Source organism: Oncorhynchus gorbuscha, linkage group LG16 (assembly GCF_021184085.1).
Source record: "Oncorhynchus gorbuscha isolate QuinsamMale2020 ecotype Even-year linkage group LG16, OgorEven_v1.0, whole genome shotgun sequence".
In the NCBI taxonomy this organism is placed as follows: domain Eukaryota; kingdom Metazoa; phylum Chordata; class Actinopteri; order Salmoniformes; family Salmonidae; genus Oncorhynchus; species Oncorhynchus gorbuscha.
Genome location: NC_060188.1, coordinates 44,051,287 through 44,072,045, shown reverse-complemented (window position 1 = coordinate 44,072,045; position 20,759 = coordinate 44,051,287). Strand labels below are relative to the sequence as shown.

Genomic DNA, 20,759 nt, shown 5'->3' with positions numbered 1-20,759 from the left:
AGGCAGTTTCAAGGACACCCGCATCAATCTCACAATCATGTAAACAGTTTTGTGTTTCGTCAGGAGACGTTAGCGCTATGATTTATCCTGCCATCGCTCATCACTACGGTATTTAAATGTGTGACAGTACAGGGGAGCTGAACACAATCCAAGCCCTGCCTGGCGGGATGCCCATGTGAGTGCGGAGGGCCAGGATTAGGGGAATTTAAGAGAGTGCTGGATCTTCTGAGGTCAAGGTGAGAATTGCAAGGTGACACTCCAGGAAGATCCCTTTGGAAATAAACAAGGAACCTCCTGCTTCCTAACCCAGACCACATATAATGACAAATGGAGGTTTATAATAACAATAATAATAATAATAATAACAACATACTGTAAATGCAGTCATGCATGCATACAATTCCATTTGGGTGGCCCCAGGGGTGAATCGAACCCACTATCCTGGTATTGCAAGTGCCATGCTACCCACTAAAGCCTGTGTGATGTTTTTGTTCATTTTGGCATTCGGCAATGGCTTTTTCCGGCTGTTCCCGGACACCTTTTTTCTTGAGGTAAAGTTGAAGTTCAGTAGCCGAAGTCCACGCGCCTTCGTCAGTGATTTGTCAACAGTAGGGGTGGGAACTATGGACGGGATTCTTCAATGAAATGCTTGCTGTCATTCAACGAGAGAAACGAGAGAGCACAGAAGCAGCTAGGCGCTACTGTCTGCAGCGCACTACTAGTTTTCATGCAGTTTTTCACTTGAGAACTACAGCACCAAATATCTTAGCTAGATGTAAAATTGCGTGACTAAGACCTCCTTGGCAAAAACCTCTAAATGAATTGCTTGATTTCTCTCATTTTAATTATGACTATTTTAATCAAGTGTTATGATTGTTGCTACGTTGGCTCAAGAGGGACAAGCAGTAATATTGCCGCTTATATTTAGCAAAGATATACACAGGATCCAATCTAAAGGAGTGCGTGTGTGTGTGTGGTCCTTAAAACCTTTTCCCTTTCAAGCTCTCTGTAACGAAGTAAACATGTGGCCCCCTCACTTCTGTGTATGTTACCAACAATGACCCATAGGGGGTGCAACAAGACTGAGTTTTTGTGCTGGGGCACAAGGTTGGTGCTGGATAAAGGTGTGGGCCAAGCAACTCATCAGACCTGATGCTTATGGAATTACAGCATCCCTGAATAACCAGAGTCTGCCATTATAATTAGGTTTGAGGTTTTATTTATTCGCACCAATGAAAATAAGTGAAAGACAAAACAGTATAGATAAAAGAAATCTGTTAAAGCATATTCATTAGAATTGTACATGACATATAAAATACCAGCGTTATAGTGTGGTAATATAAAACAAAACCACTTAATTGAATGCTTTCTGGCAGGCAAATTTTCCCTGTTGAGTGCTTCCTACTGAAATAACTGGTAAACTAGTGAATATGTAACGAGAAACTACTGATAAAAACTTGGCATAAAAGATTCCTAGTGGGGCTGAGAGACTATTCATTCTCTCAGCGAAATCTAGACTTTCCACTCACGGCATTTTGATACCGTATACAGGTTGAAAATGGCAGATCTTGTCATTGATAAGCCCCTAAATTGGAACGCAGTGGCTGTACAATAACATGCAATGCAATGGATACTCAGGTTGTCCGCTTCAATGCGTTGGTTTTGACTGACAGACATTATAAACGTGAGCACCGAGGCCCCCATTCCTCCCACTAATTGAGCTACTTTTGCACATTTGTTGTTTTCTGATTGGCTGAAAGGCTGTAAATCTGAAAGATGAGACGTTGAGGATTATAATAAAATAGCGCTTTGATGTCATACAAGCAAACCACACACACACACACACACACACACACACACACACACACACACACACACACACACACACACACACACACACACACACACACACACACACACACACACACACACACACACACACACACACGAGTCCAAAAGGAGCACTTCCCATTTCCATACTTGACAACTCGTGTAATTTACAGTATCAATGTTTATGATCGCTACGTTACAATGACGACATGCGTTATACCCTGGGGTGTCCTGAACACAATGAGCCTGTCGTATTGTGAAGAACCATGCTCATAAGGTTCTAAATGGAACTGTTATGATGCTATAAAGAACATTTTCTGAAGGTTCTACAAAGAACAATTACACAAAGGTTCTATAGTGGCCTATTTTGTTGCCTTACAACCTGAAATTAAAATAGATTTTGGGGGGGTTGGTATCATTTGATTTACACAACATGCCTACCACTTTGAAGATGCTAAATATTTTTTATTGTGAAACAAACAAGAACTAAGACAAAAAAAGAAAAGAAAACTTGAGCGTGCATAACTATTCACACACCTAAGGTAAAAACTTTGTAGAGCCACATTTTGCAGCAATTACAGCTGCAAGTCTCTTGGGGTATGTCTCTATAAGCTTGGCACATCTAGCCACTGGGATTTTTGCCCATTCTTCAAGGCAAAACTGCTCCAGCTCCTTCAAGTTGGATGAGTTTCCTGCTGGTGTACAGCAAACTAAGTCATATCACAGATTCTCAATTGGATTGAGGTCTGGTCTTTGACTAGGCCATTCCAAGACATTTAAACGTTCCCCCTTAAACCACTCGAGTGTCGCTTTAGCAATCTCAAATCTCCCAGTCTCAAATCTCTGGAAGACTGAAACAGGTTTCCACTCAAGAATTTCCCTGTATTTAGCGCAATCCATCATTCCTTCAATTCTGACCAGTTTCCCAGTCCCTGCCGATGAAAAAACATCCCCACAGCATGATGCTGCCACCACCATGATAGTGTTCTTGGGGTGATGAGAGGCGTTGGGTTTGCACCAGACATAGCGTTTCCTTGATGGCCAAAAAGCTCAATTTAATTCTCATCTGACCAGAGTACCTTCTTCCATATGTTTGGGTAGTCTCCCACATGCCTTTTGGCGAACATCAAACGTGCTTGCTTATCTTTTTCTGACTACTCTTCCGTAAAGCCCAGCTCTGTGGAGTGTACGGCTTAAAGTGGTCCTATGGACAGACACTCCAATCTCCGCTGTGGAGCTTTGCAGCTCTTTCAGGGTCTCTTGGTCTCTGTTTCCTCTCTGATTAATGCCCTCCTTGCCTGGTCCGTGAGTTTCTCCACAACTTTGTCCCTGACCTGTTTGGAGAGCTCCTTGGTCTTTATGGTGCCGCTTGCCTGGTGGTGCCCTTTGCTTAGCGGTGTTGCAGACTCTGGGGCATATCAAAACAGGTGTGTATATACTGAAATCATGTAACAGATCATATGACACTTAGATTGCACCCAGGTGGACTTTGTTTAACTAATTATGTGACTTCTGAAGGTGATTGGTTGCACCCGATCTTATTTAACTAATTATGTGACTTCTGAAGGTGATTGGTTGCACCAGATCTTATTTAGGGGCTTCATTGCAAAGGGGTGAATACAGATGCACGCACCACTTTAACATGGTTTTTTAAATAAGTTATTTATTTCCTTTCACTTCACCAATTTGAACTATTTTGTGTATGCCCATTACATAAAGTCCAAATAAAAATCCATTTAAATTACAGGTTGAAATGCACCAAAAAAGGAAAAACGCCCAGGGGGATGAATACTTTGGGTTCCGCTATGGTTACAACCCTTTTTGGTGCTATATATTACACTTAATGTTTCTACAAATGACAACAGACTGTTTCTACAAATGACCAAGAGACTGTTTCTACAAATGACCAACAGACTGTTTCTACAAATGACCAACAGACTGTTTCTACAAATGACCAACACACTGTTTCTACAAATGACCAACAGACTGTTTCTACAAATGACCAACAGACTGTTTCTACAAATGACCAACAGACTGTTTCTACAAATGACCAACAGACTGTTTCTACAAATGACCAACAGACTGTTTCTACAAATGACCAACACACTGTTTCTACAAATGACCAACAGACTGTTTCTACAAATGACCAACAGACTGTTTCTACAAATGACCAACAGACTGTTTCTACAAATGACAGATTTTTTGTTTATTCTGGTTAGCGATATCATATTGTTAAAATGTAATAGGTGTTATTATTGTGTCAATGCAGAAGTTGAATCAGGTATGCTAGATCTGGAACAGTTGGGGGTCCCTGAGAAGAGAATTGAGAACAACTGATTAAGTCAACAGTTCTCAATTGACACAAGGCCTTAAATGAGTCTTTCTCAAGACACCGTTAGTGGCTATGTAGTCATAATTAACATGTAATTACATACACAACAGATTGGAGCAACTGGAATGACACTCACTCATGGTTGCACAAGAAGAGCTGTGTGCAAACCACACCCCAAACTATTTTAATAATCACTAAAAGATTAAAGAACCCTTTTCTGAACTGCAAATACCCATTGAAGGGCTCAAAGGGTCATGACGGATCCAAATAATAAATCTGCTCTGGCTCCCCAATGGTGGAACAAACTCCCTCACGACGCCAGGACAGCGGAGTCAATCACCACCTTCCGGAGACACCTGAAACCCCACCTCTTTAAGGAATACCTAGGATAGGATAAAGTAATCCTTCTCACCCCCCCCCCCTTAAAATATTTAGATGCACTATTGTAAAGTGGCTGATCCACTGGATGTCATAAGGTGAATGCACCAATTTGTAAGTCGCTCTGGATAAGAGCGTCTGCTAAATGACTTAAATGTAAATGTAAATAAAACCATCTCGCTTACCAAAGAACCCTTGAGGAACCCTCTCTTCGAAGTGTGTAGGGTCCTAGGTTAACCTTCTCCAAGGAAGACTTGCTGTCAAGGTGAAATTCCTGGCTGGCATTATTACATTATTATTAATAATATTGATAGATTTGGTCGATAGTTTCCTATTTATTCGAACCTACACCATTGCTAATTCTAATTCTTCCATTCTACACCATGTGTAGATGTCCCCACACACAGATAATGTATTACAAGCGCTGCACTCTACCAGCTGAGCCACACAGGACCACAGCTAGCAAAGCATGTTCATCTTAAGATCTGTCTATACTAAATCAAATCAAATTGTATTTGTCACATGCGCCGAATAGAACAGGTGCATACCTTATCAAAATAGGCTGTCTCATCATTGTTGGTGATCAGGCCTACCATTGTTGTGTCATCGGCAAACATAATGATGGTTCTGGATTCGTGCAGTCATGAGTGAACATGGAGTACAGGAGGGGACTGAGCACGTACCCCTGAGGGGCCCCCATGTTGAGGATCAGCGTGGCAGATGTGTTGTTGCCTACCCTTACCACCTGGGGGTGTCAAGAAGTCCAGGATACAGTTGCAGAGGGAGGTGTTTAGTCCCAGGGCCATTAGCTTAGTGATGAGCTTTGAGGGCGCTATGGTGTTGAACGCTGAGCTGTAGTCAATGAATAGCATTCTCACATAGGTGTTCCTTTTGTCAAGGTGTGAAAGGGCAGTATGGAGTGCAATAGAGATTGCATCATCTGTGGATCTGTTGGGGCGATCTGCACATTGGAGTGGGTCTAGGGTTTCTTGGATAATGGTGTTGATGTGAGCCATGACCAGCCTTTCAAAGCATTTAATGGCTACAGACGTGAGTGCTATGGGGCAATAGTAATTTAGACAGGTTACCTTAGTGTTCTTGGTCACAGGGACTATGATGGTCTGCTTAAAACATGTTGGTATTACAGACTCGGACAGAGAGAGGTTGAAAATGTCAGTGAGGACACTTGCCAGTTGGTCAGTGCATGCTCGGAGTACACATCCTGGTAATCCGTCTGGCCCTGCGGCCTTGTGAATGTTGACCGATCTAAAGGTCTTACTCACATCGGCTGCGGAGAGCGTGATCACACAGTCGCCCGGAATAGCTGGTGCTCTCACTTTTCAGTGTTACTTGCCTCGAAGCGAGCATAGAAGTTATTTAGCTCGTCTGGTAGGCTTGTATCACTGGGCAGCTCCCAGGCTGTGCTTCTCATTGTCGTCTGTAATAGTTTGCAAGCCCTTCCACATCCGACGCGTGTCGGAGCCGGTTTAGTACAATTCGATCTTAGTATGAGTATAATGTCTACCTAGCACGCCTTTAACTAAACCTGAGGAGTCTTTGTTTCCTCTGCATGTACAGCAGTGTTACAGTTACACAGTGACACAGCTGATTCAGCTACATGAGTAGAACAGGCCTTGATGCTAAGGGAGATGGGCACCACACAGGAAACCATAAGGGGGTCAGTGACCGCAGCTCCCTCGCTGTCTGACGGTTCAATTCTCTTCTGATTTTCCTCACTCTGTAGTGCAGGTCGGCATACATTGGGGAGTGGAAAGGAGGAGAGGGCTGAATGAGTCTTCAGTGCAGTCAATAAGCAGCATCTAAGCCCGAATCATCATATCAGAAAATCTCTTCCGATACTGCCAATATACCAGCCACCTCCTCATTATCAACCCCTGGAAAAGCAGTGCACATTAAAATGCCTTCAGTGGTGGAGTCTTGGGCAACTGAAAAAAAAAAGTATTTTACTCAGACACCACTTGAACTAGTCCAGTCATTTATTGATATAAGAAAGTTGCATCTGTCTCCTAATCATTCATATGTCTGTATATAAGACAGTTGGATCACAATGTTTAATCCGAAAAGTCTGGACGTTACAATTGCCCCTGTGACAGGGGCAATTGTAACAGTAACGGGGGTCAAATTTAACACCTAAAAAATAACCCAAATGAACTTCAAAAACATTAATGTTAATGAATTATCATATTATCATAGACACATGTAATGATTTTGCATATGCAAGTCTTGCTATGCACGTAACCAAGATTTACAGTAACGCCGTTTGACCATGGCCATTCGGTTCCTCTCAAAACTGTTTACAACTTCTTTGGTACTTTTAATAGGACCCCAAGGCTATTTAAAATTAGTATTTATATAATTCATAAGATCTTAAAGTTCAAATCAGTTGTTTTCATCATTTGGCTGCTTGGCTCAGGGTCATTTTAACACTGCGTTACAATTGCCTCTAACCCAGCAGCCATGACAAAACCTCATGTGCCAAGCAAGAGACAACAATAGTGACGCATGTCAATCATGTCAATGTTTAGCCAATATATAGTGATAAAAAGTATGCTAGTTTGAATTATTGAGCATTAATGCTCAGGACAATATAAGAAAAATGCAGCTGGTGGAAAAAACTCAATTTAACCCCTAAAAAACACACATTTACTAATATTTTGCTGACACTTTTCAAGCAGGGAGAGAACCTAAATGGGCATGTACTGTGTGAGTTCAATCACTCTAGCTTGTTTCTATTTGGGGAATTTCAAGCTGTTACAATTGCCACCTGTAACAATTTCTCCCAGTCTCCCCTACCTGCAACAAAAAAGCCCTAAAGCCGTTATTCATAATTTAGCATAACTTTCATTAGAGTATGACAGGAGAGTACTTTCTCCTGCTGTCTTCGGTCTTAGCAGGTGCAGATGCAGTGCAGCATATCAAAAAGAGAGCCAGGCAGCTCAGCTTTTTTTTTACCTTCTCTGATTTTCTTTCAGCACTCCCCCAAGCTACAGGAACCAGTGATGTACTGTACACGTGCGACACCGCACATGACTCTGAGATTGCCCTTTCACACTCCAAGATGAAATGTAGAGACCCATGTAATATACAATCATATGCCATTTAGCAGACTGCTTTATCCTTAAGTCATGCGTGCATACATTTTTCCTATGGGTGGCCTCAGCGAAAAACAATCCCACTATCCTGCCGTTACAAGCAGAACAGACGTAAAAGATTAATACAAGTTTTCAAAGCCACACTAACAGAAATTTCAAATCAAAGAACATATAAAAGTTCTGGATGTTCCAAAAGCATCTGTGTCCGAGCTAAGGCGGTAGCCTTACAGAATTCCTAAGAACCTGCCGCAGGAGCCATCCGTTCCTCGCTGCAGGGCATAAAGACGACGGCACAGTGGAAATTAATTTAGAGTTTGATTGCATTTACATCAGAATTAATTACAGCATGATAGAGGTGATTAAGCTTGTAGCTGAGTGGCAGCATCAAAGACGAACACGAAAAGTACTCGTTACATTTTGAATGCTTAGCAGGACAGAAAATGGTCCAATTCTCACACTTATCAAGAGAACATCCCTGGTCATCCCTACTACCTCTGATCTGGCAGACTCACTAAACACTAATGCTTTGCTTGTAAATGATGTCTGAGTGTTAGATTGTGACCCTGGCTATCCGTAAAGAAAAGATAAAAAAGAAAATGTTACTTTTACTTTTGATGCTTAAGTATATTTAAAACCAAATACCTTTAGACTTTTACTCAAGTAGTATTTTATTGGGTGACTTTCATTTTCTATTAAGGTATCTTTACTTTTTGAATTTAGTACCTTTTCCCACCACTGGTAAAAATGGTCTTCAAAAATGAAACTAGTAGATGCTACACACAACACTGGTACAGAAGAAACAACCACTAGATTGAGGGGAATAATGTATTTTTATCTGTCATACATTATTCCGATAATGGAACTAAAAACACAACCATGACAAACTGTGGCATCGTAATTCACAACAAGAAAATATTGTTCTGTTTGCTAATTGTATATGATGCTGGTGATATAATAAGCAATCCCAGTGCTTTCTGGGTAAAGCCATGCCTCCTAGGTAACCAAGACAACCTACAGTAATTGTAAGTCAATGAACCAGAGAAAGAAGGGCAAATATTTGGGGTCCAAAAATGGTTTGTCAATATTTCTCTTCACACCAGCCCTAACTAATCCAAATAGAATCATGCTATTCACATAAATGAATGATGCAACAGTGAGTAATATCCCTAACTCAATGATTCTCAACCACTTATGAATCTCCATTCACGTTCCAATGAGGGTCTTGACGTGTTCACACGCATAATACAATCTTTGTTGTGTTGTGTTTTTAAAGCTGGGAATTTAGAACACAGAAGTCATACGTTTTGAATATCTTCAAGATATTTGCCATACAATGTAGTCAATTAGCTTGAACAAAACATCGCATTCTACCCAAGTATATTTTCCAACCGACTAACAGAAAATGAAATGCACACAATCCCTTACCCCTCAGGCATAGTCCATAATGTATTCATGACGTCACACATGCACACTAATTCAATTGTAAAAACAAACATATTGTTGTGTTACCCACAATAGGGTGCACATGCAGGATTACTGCAAAAACAGTTATTTCGTGGCATATTATGTGCATAACAAACGAAGGCATCGACTTCCAAGCATTTCGCTGCACATGAACTCGAGTTCTTGGCCTGCTCTGTATCTTGTATGTGAGTTATGTCTGCAGACAAGGCTTAACCAAAGATGAGATTAGTGCAGTAGTGAGGTAGGCCCCTAAACGGCAGGCAATCCAGGAAAGAAAACAAGGAAGCGGCCAAAACAATACATCAGGTCAGCCTATAGTTAACATCAGAATGCACAACAGGTGGTTTCTTCTGTTAATAATTGTACGCTGATCTGCTCCTGTATGTATTGTTTTGTATACATTTTCTGTAAATCGTTCACAAAAGTTTATTGCATCACCTACTTGTTTTCATTCTTGTAGAAAATAGCTCTCATGGCAGGAAGTGACAAAGCCAGTGAGGTTTGCTGTGATCTCTGGACACTGCTGTGATTACTTGTCCTCTACTGATGTTGTCTTTGTGATTTACCATCTCTTAAATCATACGCTCAGCAGTGTCAGAGGCCATTCAGCTCTCAAAGAAACGAAAGTGCTCAGTGTACATTTTCCTCTTCAAGAGAAATTCTCTTTCACCAGCAACATCTACATCAATGCATGTTCCCGCTGAGATATCAATAAATTAATTAGATGGACTAATTGAGGTTATTGAGGTTAAATCTAAGACTTGGTTGTGGTCACAGTGTGTATAGAAAAGCCTGATATGCGTAGTCATTCACACCACCACACAATCTCGTCATATTTTCCATGAATACAACCCAGTAAGCATAATTACGTTGAAAATATCTTTCAGATATCTTTTCCAGACGTTGACCTCGCATACATTTTAGGTGCTGAATGAAAGGTTAGAAGATGTATTTTGTGATGTCAAAAATACATATTTCGGACATAAAAAAAGTATTATTTGGACGTTGAAAATACGTAATTTACAGAAAATATGTATTTTCAAAAGACGTCGCCGTCAAGTAAATTCTTAGTGGGAATTGGAGGCCTAAACTCTTTCACTACAGCTCTTCCCTCAAATTTAAAGGCAGGATCAGGGGGATTCTAGGCTAGTAAAATGAGATTCCACCATTGCTTAGGCTACCAGTCATGATGTTTCACGATCATGGACACCATCCCATTTCTGACACCAATGTTGCAAACAACATACCCGGGTCATGGCGTGAAAGGAAAACCCCTTACTGAACCAATAATATATGTTTATTTTTGGCCCAAATCATGGCCAGTCTGGATCAAATCTGAACCAATTATAAGAGTATTTTTGGGGGTCAAATCAAGGCCGATCCGGACCAGACCAAAGCTGAACCAAAAATAGACGTCTACGATTGGTTCAGATTTGGTCTGGACGTTGAAATCAAGGCTGGTCCGGAGAGCACCAAAAAAAAGACATCCAAAAGACATCGCCTGACGGTAAATGCTTAGTGGGAACATAGCAGTATCACATCAAGGCATGCTTGACAAAGATGAACGCAATGCTTCCCCTCAAAATAACTTCCTGTCTGTTGACAATTCAGGAAAGGGAGCTTAGTTAGCTTGCACTTACAAAGCATTCAACCTCTTACATGTCATGTCACGGCTTCCTCAAGACCCAACCGGGGGTTGCCAAACTACGTTAGCGGTGAAGGAGGACTTTGCCGTTGTAATCTAGTAAGGGCGTTGAATGTCATCACTAACTAAACAGAACACAAGTCAAGAAAAACAATGTTTAAATCTGCCTAGACTGACACTATTGCCTATTCACACTATGGAGGAGCCAGTAGTGGTAGAGTCATTTGAATGAAGTTGTTTTTGTCAGTAACCGGGAAGTCACCCTGTGTATTATGATGTCATATTGCTGAGTCTACCTTTAAATGGATTGTTCAATCAAAAACTATATTGTAGTATTTTGTTCATTAGACCACAGGTAATTTTTAAAAAATGTGTCTGTGTCAGCAATCAAGTTTTCTAGATAAAACACTTTCAGAACAGAGCAAAAAGTGTGATGATGATGATGCATTTTGAGTGATGGTTGAGTGAACTCCTGCACCCTCCTACCGCATAGATTCTGAATTGCATTCGGGTAGCGGTTGAGGCTAGAGAGAGAGCAGGGTGGGTCAGTCACTGGGTGAGTGCCAGGCCTCCCATCTGTTAACGGCCCATGTTTACTTATCTCCCTTAACCCATGAAAAAGGAACTCCCTCTCCACCTCCCACCCCTCCCTCCATCCCATTACCCCGCACCAGGCCAAAACATGAGAGGGCTTCCCCAAACAATGGCTGCATTCTGGACGAGTGAAAGTGGGCGATACAGGGGGAGGAGAAAGAAGGAGCAAAACAGAGAGACATGAAAAAGCTAAGACCAATTGGACGAGCTCGAAAAGGGAGCAGGGCCGAAGAGTCAACACTCTCTCTCTCTCAAACCACCTTCTTTCTCCAGGAATGTGTCTCTTTCCCTGAGTTTATGTCCCAAATTCCACTGTCCTCCAAGAGTTGCTGAAATGCCTCTACGCCAAATATAATCTCCCCTCTCTTTTTCTCACTCTTCAAAACACAGAGCAAACTTATTTCATCTTGCCACACACCACTTCATTGCAGGACTCTCTCTATAGCTCTCTCAAACATGCAAGTCACTATGGGTGGAAGGACTGTACAGAGCAGTGGTCCATCTCTACAAGCCAAAACAAACATGAAAGCTTCTGTTGGTGTGGGGGTGGGGGGGTGCAATCTGACCACACAAGGCTCTCACAGTCTAACTGCAGAATTAGACATTTGTCCATGTTCTCTTTAGAAGTTGCTCCAAACATTTAAGTGTTTTTGTTGTTCCTGCTGCTCTTAAAAATATATATATATTTATTTAACTAGGCTAGTCAATTAAGAACAAATTCTTATTTACAATGACAGCCTACCCTGACCAAACCCTAACAACGCTGGGCCAATTGTGCGCCGCCCTATGGGACTCCCAATCACGCCCGTTTGTGATACAACCTGGAATCGAACCACGGTCTGTAATGACGCCTCTAGCACTAAGATGCAGTGCTTTAGACCACCGCACCACTCGGGAGCTGTATCGTTCAATTTAGCCAAACGTCAAATTAAGTTAAGGGTTAAGTTTAGCACACATTCCGGATGGTATGGGTTAAGGTTTGGGATAAGGTTAAAACCCATGTCCACGACAGGGAACAAACACTCAACCTTCTGATCCATTCATACTTGATGCTAATTGCACTCACTGTTGCCTCAAGTGATCTGTTTTGAAGGCATTGCCTGACATCTTCAGGACATGGATAATTTCGATGTCAATCTTGAACAATCTCACTGGACCTCAAGCCCCCACTCCGACATGTCAGCCTCAAATACACATTCCCCTCCCCTTTACATATTTTGTTGTTTGTTCGCGTGTATGTGTGTGGAGGGGGAGGAAGATAGATATAGAGGGAGGGAGAGGTGGTAAGCCAGAGTCACTTTGCTGCAGTTGTTTTCTAGAGAGTTCAGTCTGCATGTCTCCAGTTTTAAGCCTGCTGGTTGAGAAGGCAGCAAATACACACCCAATACACACACATACACACACACCCAACACACACACACACACACACACACACACTACTAAAGCCGCAGTAAGACAGGCTCTTTATTTTATCACTTTAACACTGCCAGCTCCCTAACTCAGCACTGAAGTTTAAAAACCCCCTCGTAATTTAGTGACTGTTTTCTTACCTCCAAGCTTTTTTTCTTCTTCTCCTGCATGCCCGTGTATGGAGTGCGTATGCTCGATGTCTGAGTTTCAGGAGCACTGGAAGGATTCAATCACTCACTCTGATACTGCTCGACTGGAAGGAGCTCTCCTGAAGCTACTGCTACTTCCCACTCTGGCAGCTCTTAGACTGGCTGCTGCTCATTTAGTGTCTCTCTCTGTGTGTGTGTGTGGTGTGTGTGTGTGTGTGTGTGTGCTTGCGTGCCAGCAATGCTGACGGGATGTGGGACAGCTAACAATTGCTTCCCCATCGCTGCACCTACCACTCTGCGGCAAAGAGTCCCCCCTCCCCACACGCCCAGTACAGGGAGTGAGCCTAGCCAAGAAGGAACTAAGAGGCTACAGGGGCCATGTTGTAGCCCAGGCACATTTAGCTGCTGCACCACATGCCGGTAAGGGAGCAAAAAGAGGAGCATATGCAGAGATGGGGAAATGTATTGTTTGACAAAAGAAAGGAAAATGTGGCGAGTGAGGAAGTAGGATGCCCTGTGTTAGAACACATTGCATGTTCCTCAGATTTGATGTGAAGGAGATGTACATGCATGTTGGTTGTTGTTGTTTTTTTCTTCAGAGAATCACATACTTTGAGGAGAGCTGTACAAGCATGGTCAACCAACCAATGGAGTTTCTGATTGGGTTGATCAGATTGATATCTAACCCAGGGTAGGGCTGTGACGGTCACAACATTTTGTCAGCTGGTGATTGTCAAGCAAATAACTGTCGGTCTCACTGGAATTAACCGTTAATTAACATAAACAAATTTAGCATCTCCTGGTTTCCACACCATTTTAAAAAGTCTAACATATCCATGTAATATATCCGACATCTTCACAATAAATCCACTGTTTATTTTAGACAGGTAAAAAGAAGCATGATATGAAGAAAATTTTGTCTACTTCAGAAGAAAATAATAGCATATTCTGATGTTAGGTCCTGGTGTGGCTATGCCAAATGGCTGTGGGCTACACTAGTTCATTTAGCAGACAATATTTGCTTATAATTCTGTGGCATTATTTTATATAATTTTATAGTATGACGAATATAATTGAACAAAGCTAAATAAAATATCAATATTTTCTTCAAAGAATTTGCGGGAGTGAGTACATGCGGCAATTCTGGATTAATTTAGAGTTATTAATGTAACTGTAGTTGTTCTACAAACGTTGGGCTATATGATTTGATTTTCAATACATTGTAAGGCTGTATGATGAGACTAATGACGATTTGAAAAAATGCATGAGCTTTTTGCGCAGGCTGTACACACTCCAATAGTCTCTCATAACACAATTTGACAAGCACTTGATAATGCCTCGAATTTCAAGGCGGCATCTCCTTTGTGGCCGTAATGCACTCTAAAAAAATCCATGCCTTTTGCGGCCCGGAGTGCTGCATTGTGCCCTTTTCCCAGAGTGCTGCACAATCCAAAGCATCTCTCACTCACACCACTTTCCGTCACGAGATCAGGTCTTTTTCACAGGCTACAAGTGAAGACAGACACGTCGGGGACACAACTGTGCGCGTCCTTATCAAATTACGAGGTGCGTATTGAAGATATTGGATGAACTGTCCACATTTACTTTTCGTCAGCCAACAAGATGAGTAGGCCTAACGAACAGCAAAAGTGGTGAAGCATGGTGGTGGCAGCATCATGCTGTGGGGATGTTTTTCAGGTGCAGGAACTAGGAGACTATTCAGGATCGAGGCAAAGATGAACGAAGCAAAGAACAGATATATTTTGATGAAAACCGTCTCCAGTGCGATCAGGACCTCAGACTGGGGCCAAGGTTCACCTTCCAACAGCACAACTACCCTAAACACACAGCCAAGACAATGCAGAAGTGGCTTCGGGAAGAGTCTCTGAATGTCCTTGAGTGGCCCAGCCAGAGCCCGGACTTGAACCCGATCAAACATCTCTGGAGAGACCTGAAAATAAATGTGCAGCAACGCTCCCCATCCAACCTGACAAAGCTTGAGAGGATCTGCAGAACATAATGGGAGAAACTCCCCAAATACAGATGTGCCAAGCTTGTAGCGTCATACCCAGGAAGACTTGAGGCTGTAATCGCTGTCAAAGGTGCTTCAACAAAGTCCTGAGTAAAGGGTATGAATACTTACTTATTTCTAAAAACCTCTTTCTGCTTTGTCATTATGGGTATTGTGTGTAGATAGATGAGGGGGAAAAAAAGATTTAATCAATTTTAGAATAAGGCTGGAAACTAACAAAATGTGGGGTCTGAAAACTTTCAGAAGGCACTGTATCTTCTGTCATGGCTTACTGGCATACACTGTTAGACATAAGCTTCAACTCAGGTAGACTATATTGTAGGTCTAGGTTTTAGATTATCACGTCACTCTCTCCGTGCAAACTGTGCATGCTGAAGATGTTCAGCTGCTGCTGAGCAGTATATGTAGTGACATTAGGCTTTGGATAGCACAGGTGGTGACATGTAGTTAACGTTTTATTTGCCGTTTTAGGGGTGGTTGTTAGTATACTCTGTTGTTTATGCTATGTGATGGTACGTCATGTCTGAGCTGCACACTCTGTAGCATTCATCGTCTGCTCTTCTCTCTGTGCGATGCCTTCTGTTCTTTAACCACGTATGCATTTTCTATTCCAAATTTCAGGTAGGCAAAGGCAGCCTTTTGTTTCATGGTCCGATAGCAGGGGTTCAGTTAATCTCAGCTGTCAGGACCCTTCGGCGTGTAGTTCTCTCAGGAATCCATCTGCCTACTCTTTATGTACTAGGGAAAGCAACCAACATGCATATTAGGAGTATCTCTCCTCTCTCAGTAGCACAAGTTCACTTAAGGCTATGGTGTTGGATTTACATTAACCTTTGCTAGAGGCAGTCTGTTTGATGACTTTTATGGGTTCTTAAGTCTGAGATGCACTAATGTTTCATGCCTTTAATCTTGCATGACTATCAAAATTACATTTTTTTATGGACTCTCACATGTTAACAGTACTTATACACTCAGCGATGAAGAATTAGCAAGAATTAGTCAGTCATCGTTAACAAGAACTAACACTACCTTATCCTCTCTTTCACGTTACACTACCTGCATGCTGAGCATGGGCAGCACCTGGCTAACCCCTGTTCAACACTGATGCTGGGAACCAATGAAAAGATCCTGGAACTCCTCACGGTTCTGATTCCTTTGTAAGCGTTGTGGGCCAGGTCTGAGCTATGGGCCGCCCACTCCTGCATCAGCACTGCTTCTCATCAGTCACGGCTTGACCCTCAAGATTATAGGCCATAATCCTCTGCTGCCTACAATGTTTCACTCTGAGGGTGTGGAGCCTACATGAGTTCCTGCTGTAACTGCAAATATGATTGTGATTGCATTAGCCCTATAATCCAGCATCTATGTTGCGTTTTTTTCTGCATTGCATCTCATACAGTATATAACCCTGTTACTTTAGGTGAGTGGCTGACACCTGGCGGTGCATGTATTTTGCCGGTGGTTCATAGGTAGAATATTCTCATGTACCAAGACGACAGCTCCTCTTGCTCAGCAAGGTCACCCAGCGGTGCATGTTTATTGCAGGTGGTTGGCTGTGTTCATAGTTATAATATTCTCATAATCCAACATGACAGCTCATCTTGCCTGGTCAAGGGCACCCGGCAGGGTGTCACTATGGCAGGCGGGTTCATACTACACTGAACAAAAATATAAATGGACCATGTAAAGTGTTGGTCCTATGTTTCATGAGCTGAAATAAAAGATTCCCACATTTTTTCATACACACAAAATGTATGCCCAAATTTGTTTACATCCCTGTTAGTGAGCATTTCTCCTTTGCCAAGATAATCCATCCACCTGAATGGCATATCAAGGAGGTGATTAAACAGCATGAACATTACAAAGGTGCACCTTGTGCTGAGGACAATAAAAGGCCACTAAAATGTGTAGTATTGTCACACAACACACTGCCACAGATGTCTCAAGTTTTGAGGCAGCATACAATTGACCAGAGCTTTTGCCAGATAATGTAATGTTAATTTCTCTACTATAAGCCACCAACATAATTTTAGAGAATTTGGCAGTACGTCCAACCCGGCCTCAGAACCGCAGACATGTATGGTGTCGTGTGGGTGAGCAGTTTGCTGACGTCAACATTGTGTATAGAGTGCCATGGTGGCAGTGGGGTTATGTTATGGGAAAGCATAAATAATACACAACGAACACATACCGTGACGAGAGCCTGATTCCCATTGCCGTGCGATTCATCCTCCTCCATCACCTCATGTTTCAGTATAATAATGCACAGCTCCATGTCGCAAGGATCTGTACACAATTTCTGGAAGCTGAAAATGTCCCAGTTCTTCTATGGCCTGCACACTCACCAGACATGTCACCCATTGAGCATTTTTGGGATGCTCTGGGTCGACGTGTACAACAGCGTGTTCCAGTTCCCGCCAATATCCAACAACTTCACACAGCCATTGAAGAGGTGTGGGACAACATTCCACAGGCCACAATCAACAGCCTGATCAACTCTATGCGAAGGAGATGTCATGTTGCATTAGGCAAATGCTGGTCACACCAGATACTGACTGGTTTTCTGATCCAGGCCCCTACCTTTTTTTTAAAGGTACCTGTGACCAACATACAGTGGGGCAAAAAAGTATTTAGTCAGCCACCAATTGTGCAAGTTCTCCCACTTAAAAAGATGAGAGAGGCCTGTAATTTTCATAATAGGTACACTTCAACTATGACAGACAAAATTAGAAAAAAAAAGAAAGTCACATTGTATGATTTTTAATTAATTATGGTGGAAAATAAGTATTTGGTCAATAACAAAAGTTTCTCAATACTTTGTTATATACCCTTTGTTGGCAATGACAAAGGTCAAACGTTTTCTGTAAGTCTTCACAAGGTTTTCACACACTGTTGCTGGTATTTTGGCCCATTCCTCCATGCAGATCTCCTCTAGAGCAGTGATGTTTTGGGGCTGTTGCTGGGCAACACGGACTTTCAACTCCCTCCAAAGATTTTCTATGGGGTTGAGATCTGGAGAGTGGCTAGGCCACTCCAGGACCTTGAAATGCTTCTTACGAAGCCACTCCTTCATTGCCCGGGTGGTGTGTTTGGGATCATTGTCATGCTGAAAGACCCAGCCACGTTTCATCTTCAATGCCCTTGCTGATCTCACGATACATGGCCCCATTCATTCATTCCTTTACATGGATCAGTAGTCTTGGTCCCTTTGCAGAAAAACAGCCCCAAAGCATGTTGTTTACACCCCCATGCTTCACAGTAGGTATGGTGTTCTTTGGATGAAACTCAGCATTCTTTGTCCTCCAAACACGACGAGTTGAGTTTTTACCAAAAAGTTCTATTTTGGTTTCATCTGACCATATGACATTCTCCCATTCTTCTTCTGGATCATCCAAATGCTCTCTAGCAAACTTCAGACGGGCCTGGACATGTACTGGCTTAAGCAGGGGGACACGTCTGGCACTGCAGGATTTGAGTCCCTGGCGGCGTAGTGTGTTACTGATGGTAGGCTTTGTTACATTGGTCCCAGCTCTCTGCAGGTCATTCACTAGGTCCCCCCGTGTGGTTCTGGGATTTTTGCTCACCGTTCTTGTGATCATTTTGACCCCACGGGGTGAGATCTTGCGTGGAGCCCCAGATCAGGGGAGATTATCAGTGGTCTTATATGTCTTCCATTTCCTAATAATTGCTCCCACAGTTGATTTCTTCAAACCAAGCTGCTTATCTATTGCAGATTCAGTCTTCCCAGCCTGGTGCAGGTCTACAATTTTGTTTCTGTTGTCATTTGACAGCTCTTTGGTCTTGGCCATAGTGGGGTTTGGAATGTGACTGTTTGAGGTTGTGGACAGGTGTCTTTTATACTGATAACAAGTTCAAACAGGTGCCATTAATACAGGTAACGAGTGGAGGACAGAGGAGCCTCTCAGAAGGTCTGTGAGAGCCAGAAATCTTGCTTGTTTGTAGGTGACCAAATACTTATTGTCCACCATAATTTGCAAATAAATTCATTAAAATTCCTACAATGTGATTTTCTGGATTCTTTTTCTCATTTTGTCTGTCATAGTTGAAGTGTACCTATGATGAAAATCACAGGCCTCTCTCATCAAGTGGGAGAACGTGCACAATTGGTGGCTGACTAAATACTTTTTTGCCCCACTGTATGTGTCACACCCTGACCATAGTTTGCTTTGTATGTTTCTATGTTTTGGTTGGTCAGGGTGTGATCTGAGTGGGCATTCTATGTTGGATGTCTTGTTTGTCTATTTCTATGTCTGGCCTGATATGGTTCTCAGAGGCAGGTGTTAGTCATTGTCTCTGATTGGGAACCATATTTAGGTAGCCTGGGTTCCACTGTGTGTTTGTGGGTGATTGTTCCTGTCTCTGTGTTTTGCACAAGATAGGGCTGTTTTTGGTTTTCCACGTTTATCGTTTTTGTTAGTTTATTAATGTTTAGTGTCTTTATTAAAGAACATGAATAACCACCACGCTGCGTTTTGGTCCGCCTCTACTTCACCTAAAGAAAGCCGTTACATTATGTCTTTATTCCCAGTCATGTGAAATCCATAGATTAGAGCCTAATGAATGTATTTAAATGTACTGATGTCCTTATATGAACTATAACTCAGTAAAATCTTTGAAATTGTTGCATGTTGCATTTATATTTTTGTTCAGTGTATATTATTTGTATACTTGTAATAAATTAAAATATTTTTTCCCACTTGGGTTGTGCCAGGCAAGCGCAATCAAGCACTGCTAAAGTATTTTAAATGGTTTCAAATGGTATTTGAACACAAGTCTGTTTTTAACTTCTTAGTTACTAGGTTAGTTAGATTGAATATGAGCTGTATGCAAATGGTTGTCAGACCAGATACTGACTGGGTTTCTGATCCATTATTAAAATAATTATGAATGCCATTTAGTTGATGCTGCTATCCAAAGTTACAAAAAAATGTATGTTATAAATATACAGTATATATAATTATTTGTATGAAACAATGAACCAATTACTGCATGATATATTTTTGGAAAGGTTTACACACACACACACACACACACATGGAATTGTGCCAGCTAGAAGGCACAAAAAAAAAACTCACCAAAGCAGCCACACACACACACGCAGAGAACCAAAATCAAACCTACGACTAAACACCCTATAGATGATAAATGTGTAGTCAATATACACAATCCGGCACCGTCCTCACACTCGAACAAATGCACACACACACAACACTGCAGCAGCAGCAGCTTGTCCTCTCCAATATTCACAGTGGCATCACTGTTCACTTCACTAGCATCAGTCTTTTTCTCCCTGCCCAATCCATTTTAGTCTGTATATCAGTGTTCACCAACCTTTTCTGAGTCAAGGTCATTCTTCGCAGTCAAAAAAAAAGCAAGCCATGATCTACCGCTCAGATTTTTTTAAACATGTCTTACATTTAAAAATAAATAAAAAACATGAACCTAATAAAAACAGATCTGTAGGAATGACGTTTGTTCACTAGGCCTAATACATTATCACAGTATATCTTAGCTATATGCCTGGCCTGCCAAAATTGATATTCTCAGACCATTTTATATTTCAAAACTTGATCTTTGATAACAAAAGAGATCAGCTGGTGTAGCACTTGCAAGACACAGCGGAGTATAAATGTAAATAACTTTCAAATCATTTGCTTTTTTATTTTACTGGACTGATGGTACCTGCACCTGATGGTCATTGTGCTTTCAAGACAACTGGAAACTCAGAAAGAAAACCAGCTCCAATCATCCTCGTCAGTGATTTTACAAGTCTGAAAGGAGCTCTGGAAGG

At 41.8% G+C, this 20,759-nt stretch overlaps 1 protein-coding gene across 25 annotated transcripts in view; it reads right to left on the bottom strand.

The window, feature by feature from the left end:
* The window catches only part of dlg2 (discs, large homolog 2 (Drosophila)), a 358,023-nt gene that overhangs the window by 186,422 nt on the left and 150,842 nt on the right, over nucleotides 1-20,759 (bottom strand). Inside the window, exon 1 of one of the 25 annotated variants that reach the window (XM_046306973.1) lies at nucleotides 12,907-13,117. The exons of 23 other annotated variants lie outside the window; for them this stretch is intronic. In XM_046306973.1, coding sequence (XP_046162929.1) covers nucleotides 12,907-12,936 — 30 coding nt within the window. In that variant the 5' untranslated portion in view covers nucleotides 12,937-13,117. Of the gene's footprint in view, nucleotides 1-12,906; nucleotides 13,118-20,759 lie in introns of those variants that run through there. One more of the 25 variants, XM_046306977.1, reaches the window with a different exon arrangement.